General features: G+C 43.0%; 1 protein-coding gene across 1 annotated transcript in view; it reads left to right on the top strand.

Moving 5' to 3' along the window:
• ITFG1 (integrin alpha FG-GAP repeat containing 1) overlaps positions 1–10,274 on the top strand; it is a 92,523-nt gene extending 82,249 nt beyond the window's left edge. Inside the window, exons 17-18 of the mRNA XM_015818958.2 lie at positions 4,650–4,767; positions 9,168–10,274. Of these exons, the coding sequence (XP_015674444.1) occupies positions 4,650–4,767; positions 9,168–9,227 (178 nt within the window). The 3' untranslated portion in view covers positions 9,228–10,274. The remainder of the gene's footprint in view (positions 1–4,649; positions 4,768–9,167) is intronic.
• The last annotated feature ends 7,695 nt before the right edge of the window (positions 10,275–17,969 follow it).

Below are 17,969 nucleotides of genomic sequence, written 5' to 3'. Positions count from 1 at the left end.
TTCTGTCTCTGGGTTCTGTTTCTACGTTCCTATTTCTGTGCTGGCAACACTATTTTTTTTTAATTGTAACTATTTAATTGTAACTATTTCTTAGCTCTTTACATCTTTCCTTTCCCCCCCCCCCCAGACTTGTGTAGCGCATCTCAGTCCATTTGCATGTGAAAACCACTCATCCCCTACACACCCCACCCCTGTTCCTTTAGAAATGTGCAAATGGGCTTTTCGCTTCCAGCACTTAAGAGTTCTCTATATCTGGAGTTGGTGTGTAAAGCCCTGCACTTGGATTGCTGCTCGCAATGGACTTGGTCTGGTCTTTCTCCATCCTCCTTTCTTTCTCCCTCATCTCTCAGTCGTCTTGCAGCTCCAAGAATTGAAGTTTCCACTTGCTGGTCCTTGACTTAACCACCCTTCATTTAGCGACCGCTCAAAATTACTACAGTGCTGGGGGAAAAAAGGGACTGATCCATTGGCCCTTGCCCTTAGGACTGTCACAACGTCTCCACGGTATGCGATCAGAACTGGGATGCTGGGCAACCAGTATGTATTTATGACAGTTGCAGTTCCCCTGGTCGTATGATGGCCATTTGTGGCCTTCCCAGCCAGCTGTTGAAAAGCAAAATCAACGAGGGAAGCCAGAATCACTTAATGACTGCATGATTCACTGTACAGTTGCAGTGATTTATTGAACAACCGCCTTGCTTAGCGATGGAAATTCTGGTCCCAGTTGTGGTTGTAAGTCAAGGATTATCGGTATTGCTACGGTTGTGTCTCTTTCCCACATCTCTTTGTTGTTAGTTGCGAAGTTGTGTCCGACCCATCGCAACCCCATGGACAACGTTCCTCCAGGTCTTCCTGTCCTCTACCATCTTCTGGAGTCCATTTAAGCTCACGCCTACTGCTTCAGTGACTCCATCCAGCCACCTCATTCTCTGTCGTCCCCTTCTTCTCTTGCCCTCCATCTTTCCCAGCATCAGGCTCTACTGTCTCCAATAGAAGAGAATATATGCAGCTCACAATTGAACCCTGGAGTCCTAGGACTCCATGGTCTGCTGTCCTTCCTGGCGTAACTCCTTCCTTGACACAACCACACACACACTTGCTTTCGGTTTCTTTTTATAAAACAAATTCTCCAATGAAGGAGAAGGTCAGGCTGTTTTAATCCAGGTAGCCCAAAAAACTCTGGAACCCATAAGAAAGAAATATTCCTACTTACTCTGGGTGATGAATTCACTCTTCCACACGTAGTAAAGGGTTAGATACAGTTGGAGGGTAGCCGTTCTTGTCAAGGCTCAAGAGGGGAATTAGCTTGGAATTGTTACATAAACCCAAGAGAGCAAAGTCTGACCCTCCCTGGATGCCTTTGAGCCTTATTTGGTCTTTCCTAGGCAAAAGCTGCCATCTGGGGTGATTCCTGCATTATAGGCAGAGAACAATAAAGTAGCTAGTTTGAACTCTACGCGTGCAGGTCTGACTGTTCGCGCCTGACAGATACAGTGGAGTAAATACAACTTTTCAAAGTATCCTGCCACATATTACAAATTCCTTTTTCGAGCTATATACTTAGGAAAATTGATGCCTTCATGTAAAAGTAACAAAAGGCATTCAAGGGTTTGAACAATGAAAATAGCACGCAAAACTATCCCAAGGAGTTCAGATAACTTGGAAATCTAATTTAAGCTCTGATGACTCAAGGCATGGTAAAGCATCATGAGATTCTTGTAATAAGATCTCAGCTCAACAAAGCAATGCCTCGAGTTGTGATACTCCTTCTTTCAAATGAACAATAAGTATTCGGGTGTCAAAGAGTTCTTCCTCCCAACGAATTTTAATCATTATCCTGTTATTTTACTCCTGGCGTTTACTGAAGAACTGCCATTCCAGATTGATGTGTGTTCTAAAAAGACCACATGGATTTCAGTTTTCGGTCTGTTTAAAATTTATTGATCGTAGAGGCTGACCTCAACAGTTGATAAATCTTTATAATAATCTTAAAACAAAACCATTCTTGTTAATAAAAAAAAAAAGATCAGGGTTTATGAACATTTGGAACTTGAGCATTTGTTTTATAATGTAATCGTAGGGCAGTTGGTTGAGAAAAAATGAAGGCTGCGTGGATAAGAAATATTTCTAGAAATAGAGAAGTCGATGAGGAAAGGCAGGTAGGTTTTTTGGGGGGGGGTTTAGTTTGGTTTTGGGTTTTTTTGCAGATATATTTCTAAGTCAAGTGTGTCTTTATAATCCTCCACTGGCCCTGTTTTGGAAGCGACTTGTAAAGTAACCAGTTTTGGTTTTCTTAAAGTTGCTAATTCAGGTTGTATAACCCCAGTGCTTCTCAAGTTTGGCCACTTTTAAGACATCCGGTCTTCAACTCTCAGAAATCCTCAGCCAGCACGCTACAGCTGTAATTCCGGCCTCAGGTCATAAGACGAGAACTAGCTGTCAATTAATTTAGTAAATAAATCGCCTGGAGGTTTAGGAAAGCTTGGGGTGGTAAAAAGAGCATCGTTTATTCCAATTCAGCACGCACCGTCTCATTATTATTGTTATTATTATTATTATTATTATTATTATTATTATTATTATTATTATTATTATTATTATTATTATTATTATTAAAAAAGCAAGAGAAAGAATAAAGACTTAACTAGAGAGAATTGGGAGAAACGATTGGAGCATCTCTTTTGAATGAGTATCTCAAAATAACGGTGTTATTTTCCATATGCCCGAGCTGGAATCGCTCTCCGTGAATTGGGCAGGGAGATTTCATTGTGCTGAAATGCATTAAGTGCAATCGATATCAAACGGCTTTCGTTCTGAGAAAAGCGCACGATGATCCATGAGTGACTAAATGGCCCCTCGCTGCTGTATATTGACATACTATTTATGAACTTCCAATAATCTATGCAGCCATTTGCCAAGCAATTAAATACAGGGCAACCATCGCTTTTTCCCTCCTTCTCCTCCTCCTCCTCCTCCCTCCCTCCCTCCCTCCCTCCCTCCTCCTCCTCCTCCTCCTCTCTGCAAATCCCCCCTCTTCTAGCACTGATGATGTTACCTAGTTTGGGTCATGAAACGTCTGCAAGAAAACAGCCAAGCTCAGAGAGCACCAAGGACCCCTCATTTCAACCCTGAGCTACATGATGTGTATGTGCATGTGTATACACACATACATTTTATATTTTTATTTCAAAAAACCTTACCTATAATTATTTATGAATGGCGAGGAGGAGGAGAGAATGGTCTTCTTAGTCTACCACGAGGCATCTGAGTGATCTGAATTAAGATATACAGGTGGTCCTCAACTTTACAACAGTTCATTTCGTGACCGTTTGAAGTTATATCGGCACTGAAAAAAAGCGACTTACGACCATTTTGCACATCTTACGAGGCTTGCGGCATCCCTACAGTCACGTGATCAAAATTCATCTCTGTGACGGTTGCAGTGTCCCAGGATCAAGGGGTTCCCCTGTGGCAGCCTTCCCACCAGCAAAGTCAAATTGGGGAAGCCAGTCGTAAGCCGAGGACCCCCTGTATTGGCGTTCCCTAAACGTTACGTCTGCGAGGCTGAAGGAAAGAGCTGCCTTCCTTTACTTTGGTTCAGACAACCGAAACGTGCCTGCTGAACCTGTGAAAGGAAACATTATGGATTCTAGGAAGAGAACCAAGAGAGAGAGAGAGAGAAAGGCTTTAAATGGCCTGTGCCTAGTTATAACCCTCTCATATCGTAAAACCTGCTAATTCGCCATCCATGCATCCCTTCCCATAATCAGATAGAAATTGAGAATGTAAATATTCTTACTACGATGGTTTGTGGCACAATTAGCCAGATGTTTAGACTGGATTTGGCAGTTTTATCCTCCTATCGAGTGCTTCCCAAGAACCCGGAACAGGCAGATGTTGTTGTTTGAGGGTGTTGAAGGCATTGTCGCAGGATGGGAAACTGTTCTGAGTAAAGCTGCCTTTTGAATTGATTGATGGTGATTGTCAACGCCAATGGTGTTCAAATGGTGCTCCAGATGTTTGGGAATTGTACCCAAGGCGCCCATCACGATTAGTACTATCTTTCTTTCTTCCTTTTTTTTTTTTCCTACTATGGTCCTCGTATTTTATGATTTTCCCCAGTCCTCTTCTATTACACTGTCTCCAGGTGCTACATCCATTATATATTTTTTTTGGCTTTCTTATTGACAGTTGTTAAGTCCGGGCTGTTATGTAGCAAATGCTTGTCGCTTTGAATTCCAAAGTCCCAGAGCCTTTTAACATCTTCATTTTTCTATAACTGTTGTCTATTTTGCGGTCCCGCGAGTTGTTATTACTCATTCTTGGAAAATTGGCTTATTTCCTTGTTTTCTTTCTGCCGCCCGGTTTTCTTCACTTTTCCCTGTTGATTCTGTTTGCACGTGTGAACTTTGCAGTAAGTCAACAGCTTCAAAATACAAGTTCAAACGTTACTCTGACGTGACAGATGTGCTGGGAAACCGAGAGAAGTTGTTACTGGCACCTTTACACCCTCTAAAGCTCCACATGAGGGAGGCTATGGGTCAGACATCTGTTTCTGCCTTAGCTTTCTTCATCACCTGCGGAAGATTTTCTCTTCATGACCGTCTACAGGACCACTGATTTATCTTGGATTTTTCTCTTTCCCCCAGCTGGAGTGCGAAGCTGTACCTGACCCCCAGTAACATTGTACTGCTAACAGCAATTGCCTTAATTGGAGTCTGTGTCTTCATTTTAGCCATAATTGGCATACTGCACTGGCAGGAGAAGGTAAGCTTGTCAATATTTTTCTACCTTGCTCGTCAAGCTAAGGCCACATTTAGAAAGAGACTTGAATCTCTTGAATCATGCTGAGACTTGAAAGTAGAAAGAATAGCAATAGCACTTAGACTTATATCAGTGATGGCGAACCTTTTAGAGACCGAGTGCCCAAACTACAACCCAAAACCCACTTATGCATCGTCGAGTGCCGGGTGGGTGTGGCCCATTGGCTGGGTATGGCCAATTGGGTGGGCATGGCCAACTGGGTGGGCGTGGCTGCGGTGGTAACGGCAGACTGGGTGGGACTAGAAAGTTCAATCAATCAATTCCAACTTTGCAAGATCTTTTTTTTCCCGGGAGAAGTTGAAATTGACTGATTGAACCTTTTTTTTTTTTTTTTGCACACGGCGGTGGAGGCCTAAAGCGAAAAGGTTTTATAAAACCCAGCTGAAGGCCTAGGACTGGGGTGACAGCGTGCGTGCCCACGGAGAGGGCTCTGAGTGCCGCCTCTGGCACCCGTGCCATAGGTTCTCCACCACTGACTTATATACCGCTTTATAGTACTTCTACAGCCCTCTCTAAGCAGTTTACAGAGTCAGCCTGCTGCCCCCAACAATCTGGTTCCTCGTTATACCGACCTCGGAAGGATGGAAGGCTGAGCCAGTCGAGATCGAACTGCTGGCAGTGGGCAGAGTTAGAATACTGCATCTTAACCACTGCACCACCACGGCGGCTTTACATTTTAAATTAAATTTAAATTCATTTAAATCTAATTTAAAATTAAATTTTTAAAGCTACTCTTTAAATTTTAGATGAGTTTTCCCATGGCACAAAGACACAATTTGCTCAGCTGGAGTCCATGCAACATACCAAGTCAGGGCTGCACAACATTTTCCAGGCTAATGGAAACACTCAGCCTTTACCTGACCTGCTCACAGGATGCATTTCCCAAATTTACTGGAACGCTGCTCCAGGACTGAAGCCATATTTCTTCCCCTTCCCTCTACATGTATCTGTTATGTAAATAGGCCGTGGATTTATTCTCCAGTCATGTATTTAATCACTTTCCCTTCCTGTCACATTTCTGTAACAGTGGTTGGAGGTGACCAAGGCCGGGGGTGACCTCACGGCTTAAGTTGTACACCCCTGTATAAAAATGGTAAGGCTTGGCGGCCAAAATACAATAATAGACTACCCAGTGCAGAAGGCAAAATCCCAACAAAACCACATGGTTATCAGTCTTTAGAAGTCAAGTCATTGTTGCGGACAGAACAAATATTTTCCACTTAGCCGGAGTTCAAGGCATGACACTGATAACATAAACTTAGGTTTATCCCTTAAGAGACCCCCCCATATGTGAAAAACTAACTTGATTTTTATTTTTGGAAGCTCCAAGTGTTTTTAAGGTCTGAAATAGATAGCAAGCCTCAGGAAGACTTTCTCAATAAATCCTCCTTTTTTACACCAAGTTTTTTGGAGTTTTTTTTAAGCTACAGCATTTTCTTCCATAATCTTCCTTCCTTCCTTCCCTCCCTCCTTCCTTCCTTCCTTCCTTCCTTCCTTCCCTCCTTCCTTCCTTCCTTCCTTCCATCTTTCCTCCTTCCTTTCTCCCATGCTTCCTTCCTCCCTTTCTTCTGTCTCTCTTATCTTCCCTCCCTTCCTTCTCTCTGTCCTCCTTCCTTCCTTCCTCCCTTCCTTTCTTCGGTTAATTAGGGAATGTGTGGGAAAGGTGAGCGTTGGCAGGATTAGAAGATCAGGAGTCTTCTGCTCTCCCAATTTGCTCTCCAACATTAAAGGGCGGGATTAAAATGGCCTTTTAGAAGTTTGCTGAGCTGGAAACATTTGGGTGACCCCTGCCCGTGGGGGGTCTTTCATTCCTTGCGGCTCCGGGCGATGACCGAAATTTAAATCAGCCCCTTTTTTTCTGGTTTAGCTCGGCTGCAATAAAAAGCAGCTTCTTCCCTCTGAATTAAGTGCCCTTGCTGGCTTCCTTATTGACAAGCTTCAAAACAGAGATATATCACCAACCAGGAGCAAAGCTGCTATTTTACTCTGTTGAAACGCATCGATTCCCAGAAGTTACTTAAAAAGCTTCCTTTCAGCGCCACAAAGGAAAAAGCCTGTCCCCATTTCTCACAGGGCTTTCTATTCATAGCTAGCCGTTCAGCGGCAGGATAGACAGAAAGCGCTGCTGTCTGGGCGAGCCATAATCATACCTGTGGATCTGATTACATCTTTGAGGCTCGCGATGGCTCGTTGTTTGTCATGGAGGACATAAAGTAACCTAGTTTAGCGTCTCCAAAGGCTTTGCTTGCAAATTAGCCAAGCTCTAACCATGGATCCTTGCACAGCCTTAGCACCGAGAAGCAGGCAGGACGTACAGCTATTGTCCTTGAGACAACAGCCGACTTTATATGCCAAACTATGTCAGCACAAACATTATTTTGCTCTTCTTCGACCCTTAAGTTCTAAAGGGAGCATTATAATCCATCCATTGGCTGCTGGGCTTTTTAAAGAAACAGAAAACAATAGAGCGAAGGGCACACTTATTTTAGCGCCCAAGGAAGTGCCCGTTTTGATGAACGGCATGGAAACTGGACCAGCATGAAAGAAAAACCGGCCTATAGGATGAAGGCTTTGTTTTGCTTCTTCCAAGCCCGAGTTTCAGCAGCAAAATTTTCCCGACAGGAATGGTTCAAATTAAGTATAGTTTAGGATAGCCCTTTTTTTTTTTCTCCTCCCCTCTGTGGTACAGGAGATGGGACGCAACCGAGAAAGCATCTGTGTGCTTCGCAATTAAGGCTAAATGGGAATTGCTGTGGTGTAGTTCTTTTAACATGCCAGAAGCATTTCCTGCGGAGAAGTAAATCAACGATGCCTTGTGTGACCCATTTCTGGTCGATTCACCCCTTCCCCGCTTTCTTTTACAGTTGCTCGGCACACCAAGTCTTTCAAAAGCATTCTTGGCACCCCAGGCGAGCACTTAAGAGCCTGCATAATTACCAAAACTCAACGGGCACTTAAATCCCAACTCCTAGATATGGAGGCACCCCAGAGGGGAACGTTCCTAACCCCCCTATCTAGCTAGCTATCCCTAGTTGGAGGTCTTCACCAAGGCTTATACAGTATTTCCCAGTTCTTCCCCAACGCATCTTGGGCACCTGGCAACTGGCCTGCATTTGTAGCCCTTTGCAGAGTCTTGTGATCACATGACCCTGTTTTATGACATCTTTCCCCTAATCCAGCATTTCCTTCCAGTTTTTGGCAAAACTGGCCATAAACGAACAAATTGGTTCATTTAAGATCCTTGATGTTCACTTAATGACGACAGCAGTCATTTAACGAGTGACTTTGTTTGCGAATGGGTTTAGCCTTTTATTCCAGTATCCGACAAGAAGCTACTATACGGAAACCCAAAGCAAACAAAAATAGCCCCACTTCTGATTTATTCTGAGTTTTGGCGATTATAATTTCACTCGCAAAGCAAGCCAGGGTTTCACGGCCTAAAAAATCATGGCTTTTCACTGCCAATTCTTAAAAAAATAAATAAATAAGCCGTGGCTGGTTGCCTTTAAGCAGGATCAGATGTACCCGTTACAGCTCCGTTGAGCGAATCCCGACCTGGCGCGCTGCACCACTACGGGCAACGTGTCTGCTGTTTAGATCCCTGCATTAATGAAAAGCTGCAAAATAACCTTTTGAAAATGTCATCTGTGAGACAATACAACGGGTTCAGAATTAAGAATGGAAAAGAGGAAAGGCAGGCAAGTACAGCGGCCCATTATGCAGCGTGAATTCTTCGCCGAGATAATGGATGGGTGGAAGGGAATGTGTCATGGGGTGTTTTTATAGACTCAGACATGTCAGAACCTTTGTGGCAGAAGCACGTTACTGCCAAGAAGTCAGAGTGTGATTAACACCTGAAAGCCACACTTTCCCTGAAGGGTACAGGGGCTGACAGTAAAATCCAAAGCAGCACCGTCAACCTGAAGTCCTGGTTCATCCACAGGGAGCAAAAACACCTTGTCAGGTTAAGGATGAGATGGTAAAGATGCATGTCTCACATGCCACCTTCAGACATCACCATCATATCCCAGCCTGTTTTAAACTTCTCCTTGGTTAAGAATACAAAGCAAAGCCATGCTGGGTCAGATTCAAGGTTTATCTGTTGAACTCCAGGCTGTGGGCAGAGTCAGCCTGCAATGCTGCATTCTAACCACTGCGCCACCACAACTCTACTATATAAACTACTATTCATCAAGAGTTTTAGTAAGCATTCCAGCATTATCTCTTATGGTCATCATTTTGTCTGATTCTTTATTAATTCTGGTCATCAACATTAGGTGCAGCCACCAAAGGCGTATTTATTTTTCCCTAAAATAACCGTTTTATTGTTGCCGTTGTTCCAGAAAGCAGACGATCGCGAGAAAAGGCAAGAAGCTCACCGATTCCATTTTGATGCTATGTGATCAACCTTGATATCGTGATGAAGGAACTAACATTAAGATCCAAATTAACCTACCAAATCATATACAGACTGAGGGAAGCATTTTGCTGTGGTGTTTGTAAATCTGGAAATGTTGTTGTTTTTTAATTTATTTGTAAAGCGATTAGCATTAAGCCCTTTTCAGAGGATTGATTGTATATATTCGCCACTATCTTTTACTGTATTTAACAAATTCCACTCTACCGGTAGATCGTATTGCATGCATTCCATATTCTCACTTTCTTTCCTTATAACTGTCTTTCCTGAAAAGTCAGTCCTACATAAATTGAAGTTTCAGAGAGAGAGAAAAAAAAAACCCACCCAACCCTTGTGCCACTTGAATAAGTCTGATCGTCATTTATCTCTTTCCAAAATATGACTTCCGTGTTTATAATTTAATCCTCCAGCAAACTGTTAAGATTGTTCTGATTGTACTCAAAAGATATTTTACTTGAAACGCTTAGGATTGTTTGTCTTAATCTTTGTATCCAATCAAGTGCGAAGAAAAGCTTAATGTCAGAAGATTAAAACACCCTAGTAATATTGGAGTAAAGACTGATTGCAGATCAGAAACAAATAAACATAATGCACTCTACATTTTGAAATTATGCCATCTTAAAATCATCTGCAGGATACACCCCTTACTAATAGTTATCATGCAATTATCCTAAATTTTAATCATGAAAGCAGCTGATATGTAAAAATTAAAAAAATATGTTCTTGGGGAAAGGATCGGAGGACACTCCTCCAAAGGAAAAAATGTGTCTTTCTACAGCCTCTTATAAATTAAGGGCTGGAAATGCACTGTATTATGATTGCCCTGTAATTTTCTTGTTGCATACCAAACCATGTCTATGAGGAAAGAGAATCCCATTGTTTTCCAAAAAAAAATTAGGCTTCGGCTATTTGATTAAGAAAGCTATTGGAAGTGCTCTTTATGTAATGCCGTTGTTGCTTTACTCCTTACGTTTGGTTTATGGTTTTAACATTCTTGGCCTGTATTCCTAATAAACAATGTCCATTATGTTAACTCGTATATTGGTTTAATTTGCACATGGTAAACTTGAACATTGTTTCCTTCCATATTTGATGGGCTGCTACAAAGAGGAAGGGGTCTCAACCTATTCTCCAACGCACCTGAAGGCAGGACAAGAAACAATGGATAGAAATGAATCAAGAAGAGAAGCAACCTAGAACTAAGGATAGATTTCCTGACAGTGAGAACAATTAACCAGGGGGATCGACTTGCCTTCAGAAGTTGTGGGTGCTTCAACACCAGAGGCTTTTAAGAAGGGACTGGACAACCATTTGTCTGAAATGATATAGGGTCTCCTGCTTGAGCAGGCAGTTGGACTAGAAGACCTCCAAGGTCCCTTCCAACTCTGTTATTCTGTTATTCAGTATGACATCTCTGCTGCAGAAAGGACATCTGGGTTTAATTTGAATGTTACGAGGAGCAAAGAGAGAAGCCGAAAGGGAGAAAGGTGACATAAGGACATTCGAAGCCATTTTATCTTGAGTTGCTAAGCCAGAGAGTTGATTATCTGTCCTCAAGATCTTAACAGTCACGGAAGTCATAGGATTTCTGACTTTCTAAGTATGTCAGGAATAGGACCAGTGATCATCTCGACAATGATTGTCCAACCTTTTGGCTTGCCTGAGCAGCCCTGAGCGAAGAGGAATTGTCTTGGACCACATATAAAATACACAGTTGATGTCTACAAATATTGCTAAAAAAAAAATCACCTAAGAATGTTAAATGTTTATGATCTTGTGGGGCTGCATTATCAGCTCTCCGAGGCCAGATGTGGACCAGGCCATTGTTTGGACACACCTAAACTAGATGCAAAGGTTGTTTTTCTCAGTGGCTTCACCATTGTTCTCTTTTCACCTTGCTCTTCCTTAATTGGAGCATTTTATAAGGCAGAAGCAAGCGATGGGAATAAAGTACGCTTCTGTCAGACACCTCTCTGTCACAGCCTTTCTCCCAAGTTTTGTTGAGACTTGAAGTATGTTCTCTTTCCAGTCCACAATGCCACGTCTATTAAACATCTGAAGCTGGTACTTCATGCCCTGTGTTATCCTGTCAAGTACAGTAAAACTAATGTCACACAGGTCTTTTTTTCTGTAGAGGAGTAGCGAGATGGCCTTGAAGAAGATGTTCAACAGCTATTAAGTAGCATCAGCTGGCCTTGAGAGAGTAAGGAGTGAGAAATAAACTAAAGAGCATGAGTGGATTTTGATTCTGTAAGGTATAAGGGGGGTCAGAGAAAAAATTCTGGCAGGCTTTCGAGATTGTTGTTTAAAATAGAGTTCCAATAACCCTTGTGGAACCTGCCGCCTCATCTGCTCCACCTCAAAGATTTGATGGTTTCGGTGGTCTTAACTTTATAGATCCCACGTCTCCTGTACATTCTCTATAGCCCATAGCAACGTTTGTAGTCACCGAGAACACCACCTAACAAAATCTGCTCAGGGACCACCAGAAATGTTTTCAGAACAAAGATGGGCCTAGTGGGGCAACCCTATCACCTCATCTCAACACCTCAGCTGGGCAGGACTCTCAAAATCAACTGGTGTCAGGTGGAAAGGATCAGTGCCATGTGCTAAGTTGCAGTACAGAAGATTTATTCAAACCTATATACAAGAATCCGGTCAACTAAGTCCAATAGTAAACTGGTGCCAGATAAGGATCAACGGAATTCAAGAGGACTTGGATTCTTCGTGGCAACGTAAGGATTCTAAGCTGATGACACGTTTAATTCCATCCCCTAGCTCTGCCTGCTCTTCTTTTACAGCTGGACCTGGTTGACTGGACAATACCATGCTGTTGTACCCCTTGTACATACCAGCATTACCCTCTAGGAGTTGTGCCTGTGTTATTCTGTGGGGTGGATTTAGGCCTCTATAGTGGGAGGGATTTGCTACTTTTTATCCCCACAGTCTGCTAAGTGGCCAGAGTGAGACAGCTGTTCCACAGCAAAGTTGTTGTGGTTTAATATCATACATACATAAACTACCCACGTCCACGGGATTCAAAGCAGTTCACAAAGAGACCCTGATAATAAAATAGAAGCAAACAACTATCCGAATGGTAGCCTACATACACTCAACCCCCAATGCTTGGTGGAACAGTCTTCAGGTTTTAAGTAATTTCTGAAAGGCTAGGTTAGGAGTCTTCCATATTTCTGAAGGAAACATTGCAGCATGAGGACATATTAACGGTGTAGTGTGATGTGCTTTTCATTTGATTCTAGAAGAGACTTTTGTATTAATATATTGAAGGCCTTGTGTTGTGACCCATCAATTAATGAAGTAATAAGGGAAGCATTTGTGACCATTTGAGCTGAAGGCCTTCCATCTATTTCCTTCCCTCTTTATTCATTTTCTTCATCACTGAAAATACATCAAGAGTACCCATTTATGTGCCTTATTTGTCCAAAATCTGTATTGCAGCGCTATTTTTATCAGACCGACCAAAATTCGAATGCAAAGCTTTAATCAGAATCTGCGCTCATGCAAAGTGGTAAGCTGGAGTTTGCTTAATTTGTTGGATAAGCCACAAATTAATAAGTTTGGAACAACACGCTAAATCAAAATCAAATCGCTTTACGGCTTAAAAAGAAGATGACTTTCGCTGCCTTAAAACAATGTGGGGTTGGCTAGAAGCTTTTAAATTAAGCATCATTAGACGCTAAGATGGTTTCAAGTGCCTTTGGAAAGCAAACACCAAAGAATGCCTTTTTTGCAAATGAAGCAAAATATAATTACAACCACGCTTTTGCACTTACATTCTGAAATTTGCTTACATTTTCAGTGTGAATTAGTTTTATGGAAAGCAACAGTAGTAATAATCTGCAATGTTACATTGCACACAGTGAACTTAGAGTCTGGTCTTAGACTAGTTGTTCTGGCTGTAAAACTGTTAATAAAATCAAATCTTAGTGTGTCTACTACTTACACCTCTTCTGCATCCATACCTTTATTCAGCTTTTAGATGGCAACATCTATTGAATTAAAGTCCTCAATATTTCCTGTTTTTCCTCAATCCAACCCCCTCTCCCAATTCTTTTGCTCAAACTCCAATAAATTCCTCAATAATTCTATGCAAAATGGAAGCCGGTGTATCTTGCTTATTTTAAAACACTTAGCGGATTACGATCGGCAGCATTTCTTCGTTGAGGTTTCAGTAATCTTTCAACACAAAAGAAAAGGAATCTATTTTAAGCCCCTTTAAATAAGTATGGCTATTAAATAGATTAAAAGGGCATTTATTAGGTTTATTAACTCTTTAAATTCAATGACGTGTTGTTGCCTTTAGTACTGGAACCCAGACAGGTCAAAATCTAGCCAGGTCTAGCCCAGATGCACATTAATATTGCGTGCGTACTTTTGAGAATGCATATTATTTCCAAATCATTTAAGTATCAAACTGTTAATTGTAGCAGTTTTAACCGTGGTGCATACATTACTTCCTATAATCTTACTGATTGGAAAGCCTGTCCATAGCTTCGTGTGAGGTTTCTTTTTTTTAAAATGCCACCTATTTTTATTGGGGGTGAGTTTATAATGATACTGGTGTAAAATCTTGTTTAAATTTGGGTACAGGTGGTCCTCAGCTGACGACCACAATTGAGACCCAAATTTCTGTTACTAAGGGAGACATTTGTTAAGTGAGTTTTGTCCCATTTTACGACTTTTCTCGCCACGTCTGTTAAATGAATCACTGCAGTTGTTAAATTAGTAACACGGTCGTTAAGGGAATCCCATTGATTTCCCCCATTGACTTTGCTTGTCAGAAGGTCGCAAAAGACGATCACATATCCCAGGACACGGCAACCGTCATAAATAGGAAGCCGTTGCGAAGCGTCTGAATTTGGATCATGTGACCCAGTGGGGATGCTGCAAGAGTTGTAAGTGTGAAAAACGGTCACCAGTCAGTTTTTCCACTGCCATTGTAACTTCGAAGGTCACTAAATGAACTGCTATAAGTCGAGGACTGCCTGTAATAAAAAAAAGGTTTTGAGTCTCAGTTTAACGATGAGGAAGAAAGAGGAAGGGGCTGCAGTCTTTTCAGGTAGTTGACCAGGCTGAGCCCGAGGGAGGGGTCAAACGCGTCGTAAGTCATGAGTCCCTGCGCGCCCACAAGAGTCCAGCCTGCCTTGACTGCCTTCTTAATTCCCGTTTATTTCCCTTGACCGTTAGTAGCTCAGATTTTTGTAGAGAGCTTAAGCTTGCAATAAATCTTTACACTCTTTTGAACTGCCCGAATCTTCCGATTTCCCCGCCGCTTGGACATTTCCTATGCGCCTGCAAGCGCCAGCTTTATAGCAAACTCTGAATTAGATCACCGTGGGATGGATCGATTTCCAAAAAGCATCAAAATGTTCCTACCCAGTGATGATCAGCAGAGAGGGAAGCGCCAAGAATTTCACAGAAAATGCAAAGAAGACTTAACCGTCTCTCTAACGTGCTCTGGGAGCGAGTGTGTTAAAGAAGAAGACAAGGAGGCAGGAGGGGGGGGAACCTTCAAACCATTAGCAGTGGTACAAGCTAAAAATCTAAAAAAAAAATGGTGAGAAAAGGCTGTGGCTTTTCCCTGGGAGAAAAGAAAGAACCTGCTGATGGAGGCGATTTGTCACTTTGCTAGAAGTAGAACAGAAAGGATTAAAAAAAGGGGACATCGGCAATTCAGCCTTTTACTATGTTCTCTTTAAGTCAGAGGGTATAGAATAGAATAGAGCTGGGACCTTGGAGGTCTTCTAGTCCAGTCCCCTGCTCAGGCAGGAGAACCTATACCATTTCAGACAAGTGACTGTCCAGCCTCTTCTTAAAAACCTCCAGTGATGGAGCGCCCACGATTTCTGGTGGCAAGCTGTTCCACTGGTTAATTGTCCTCACTGTCAGGACATTTCTCCTTAATTCCAGGGTGCTTTTCTCTTTGTTCAGTTTGTTCAGTTTCCAAAGGTTGTTTCTTGTCCTGCTCTCTGGTGCTTTGGAGAATAGCTTGACCCCCTGTTCTTTGTGGCAGCCCCTCAAATACTGGACTACTGTACCCCATCGCTTGCAAACAGGAAGTTTAAGGACCTGTCCTGCGTTCATGGTCCACGGACCGGGAGTTGGGGACCCCTGATCTAGAAGACGCTGTGCTCTCTAACACATGCCTCCTTCTCGGTGATTAAAAGAAAATTCTAGCAGATTGATGAACAGAACCTTGCTTAGCAACAGAAATTCAGGTGCCAACAGTGGTCGTAAATCGAGGTAAGTGACTACGTAAGTCGTAGTTTGGGGTAATGCAGTGAACACCATCCAGAACGGAGGGCCCCAACCTTTTGGGCACCAGGGACCGGTTACTTGGAGAGAGGTTTTTCTGCGGACCGGAGGGGGCGTGGTTTTTGTGTACTGCCTGCATCCTGCGGATAGGGCTTTTGTGCAGACCAGTTGCCGTGGCCCAGTACTGGTCCACGAACTGGGAGTTGGGGACACCTGATCAAGACCAGGGCTTTTCAACCAGTGGTACGGGTACCACCTGTGATACATTGGCACCTGGCAGGTGGTACACGACCATCCTAGAAAAGTGGTAGAGGGGGAGGGGAATGAGCTGAACCGGTGGCAGCACCGCACAAGCCTGAGCGAGAGAAGGCTGGAGCTGCAGGGCTGTCAGGGCTCAGCAGAAGTGCCAGGATCAGCGCCAGGCTCCAGCTGGAGTTCGGCACTGATCCTGGTGCTTCTGCTGAGCCCTGAAGAAGCGCCGATCAGCTGGAATATTGCAGCATCTCCAGGGTCTTGTGATTTACATTCAGATGCTTGGCAACTGATTCACATTTATGACGGTCACAGTGTCCCAGGGTCATGTGAAGTGACCAAAACCTGCTGTAACCACCCAGCAGATGGGGGGAATAAAAACCAAACACCCCCCACCCCACCCCCGCTGCCAATCCTCAACAGAAATGCTCACAATGAAAACCTCGGACAGGAGGAAGAGTGCTGCCAGATGGGCAGGCAGGTGTCTTGCTCGGCTGTGGCTTTAGGTGCACTTTTTTCAGTGCCATTGTAACTTCAAACAATCACTAAGCGAACTGTTGTAAGTCGAGGACTACCTGTATTTTATCACTTTTTTCCTTTTTTTTTTTTGGTCATCAAGTTTTTGACACCTTGCTAGGCGACTGGTGGTACTCGGATATTGCCATATCCTAAAAGTGGTACAATGGGTGAAAAGATTGAAAAGTCCTGATCTAGAAGACGCCCTGCTCTCTAACACATGCCTCCTTATCGGTGATCAAAAGAAAACTCTAGCAGATTGATGGACAGATCTGCTCCTGGACTGCTCACAGGAGAAATTCAACCGCTCCAGGCACAGCATCAGACACCCCCCTTCCATCTTCACGCTCTTCACAAGCGGCTCCTAAATTTGCTTCAAGCACCTGCTGCTGCTGCTGCAGATCTCCAGCCGCTCAGCCTGCACAAGAAACCAAATCACAATAAAATTGAAATAAAGTACGCCCATTTGTCTTTCTAGCTCTGTTCCAAAAGGCACATTTGTCTTTCTGGCTCTGTTCCAAAAAGGCATCCAGTGCAATCAAAGGCGGAGAAGTTACCCGGATTGGCTGGATTCAATCCTCTCCGAAGGCAATTCAAACAGGCTTCTGAACTATCCTGCTTTGCTCTGCCTAGCCTTGACTATAGCCCACCCCAAAACAAACCATGGTTTGTTAAGCTCTGCTCATGTTCAGAATAATAGAACTACCCACCCTGCTCTCTTTCCCCACTCCGTTTCGCTCGTTCCCAAGGCAGCAACCCAAAGAGTCAGCCCAGGCAATGTCACCCACTGAAAAGGCACTTCAGAAGACCCCTGAAGACCCTTTCCAAACAGGCAGGATCACCAGCCCTCCCTCCCTCCCTCCTAAATCTTTTTTAAGTGCTGAGATCCATCTGAAAGGGGCAGAGAAGGAAGCCTTTCAGATGACACCAAATAGGCAACGGGGAAGACTCCACCACCCTAACCCAGGAGAAGCTGGTGAGGACCTTGTGGAGAGCTTTGCCAAGACTCTGAAGTCAAGCCCATCTCCAGCAGAAGGAAAGGCACTCTGCAGACGCACAGAGTCCTCAAATGCGACAAGTAGACCTGGGAACCAAATCCAAGGCTAGATTTTTTTCTTTCTTTTTACGGCCTTGTAATCAACCCTGTAATTTCAGGGGCTGCCACAAAGAAGAGAGAGTCAAGCTATTCTCCAAGGCGCCTGAAGGCAGGAGAAGAAGCAAAGGGTGGAAACTAACCAAGGAGAGAAGCAACCTAGAACTAAGGAGAAACTTCCTGACAGTTGGAACAATTAACCAGGGGAACAACCTGCCTCCAGAAGCGGTGAATGCTCCAACACTGGAAGTTTTTAAGAAGAAACTGGACAGCCATTTGTCTGAAATGGGATAGGGTTTCCTGTCTGAGCAGGGAGTTGGACTAGAAGACCTCCAAGGTCCCTTCCAACTCTATATTATTATTATTATTATTATTATTATTATTATTATTATTATTATTATTATTATTATTATTATTATTATTATTATTATTATTATCCCTTTTATAAGGGTGGAGCTGGAGTGCCTAAATGAGCGTTTACTGACCGGATGCTCTTCCTGACCCCTAAGCAGAGTCCCTTCCAACTATTATTATTATTATTATTATTATTATTATTATTATTATTATTATTATTATTATTATTATTATTAT

The sequence above is a fragment of the Protobothrops mucrosquamatus genome, unplaced genomic scaffold (genome assembly GCF_001527695.2).
Source record: "Protobothrops mucrosquamatus isolate PMUCROS unplaced genomic scaffold, P.Mucros_1.0 scaffold827, whole genome shotgun sequence".
Classification (NCBI taxonomy): domain Eukaryota; kingdom Metazoa; phylum Chordata; class Lepidosauria; order Squamata; family Viperidae; genus Protobothrops; species Protobothrops mucrosquamatus.
This window is presented reverse-complemented; position numbering and strand designations above follow the sequence as displayed.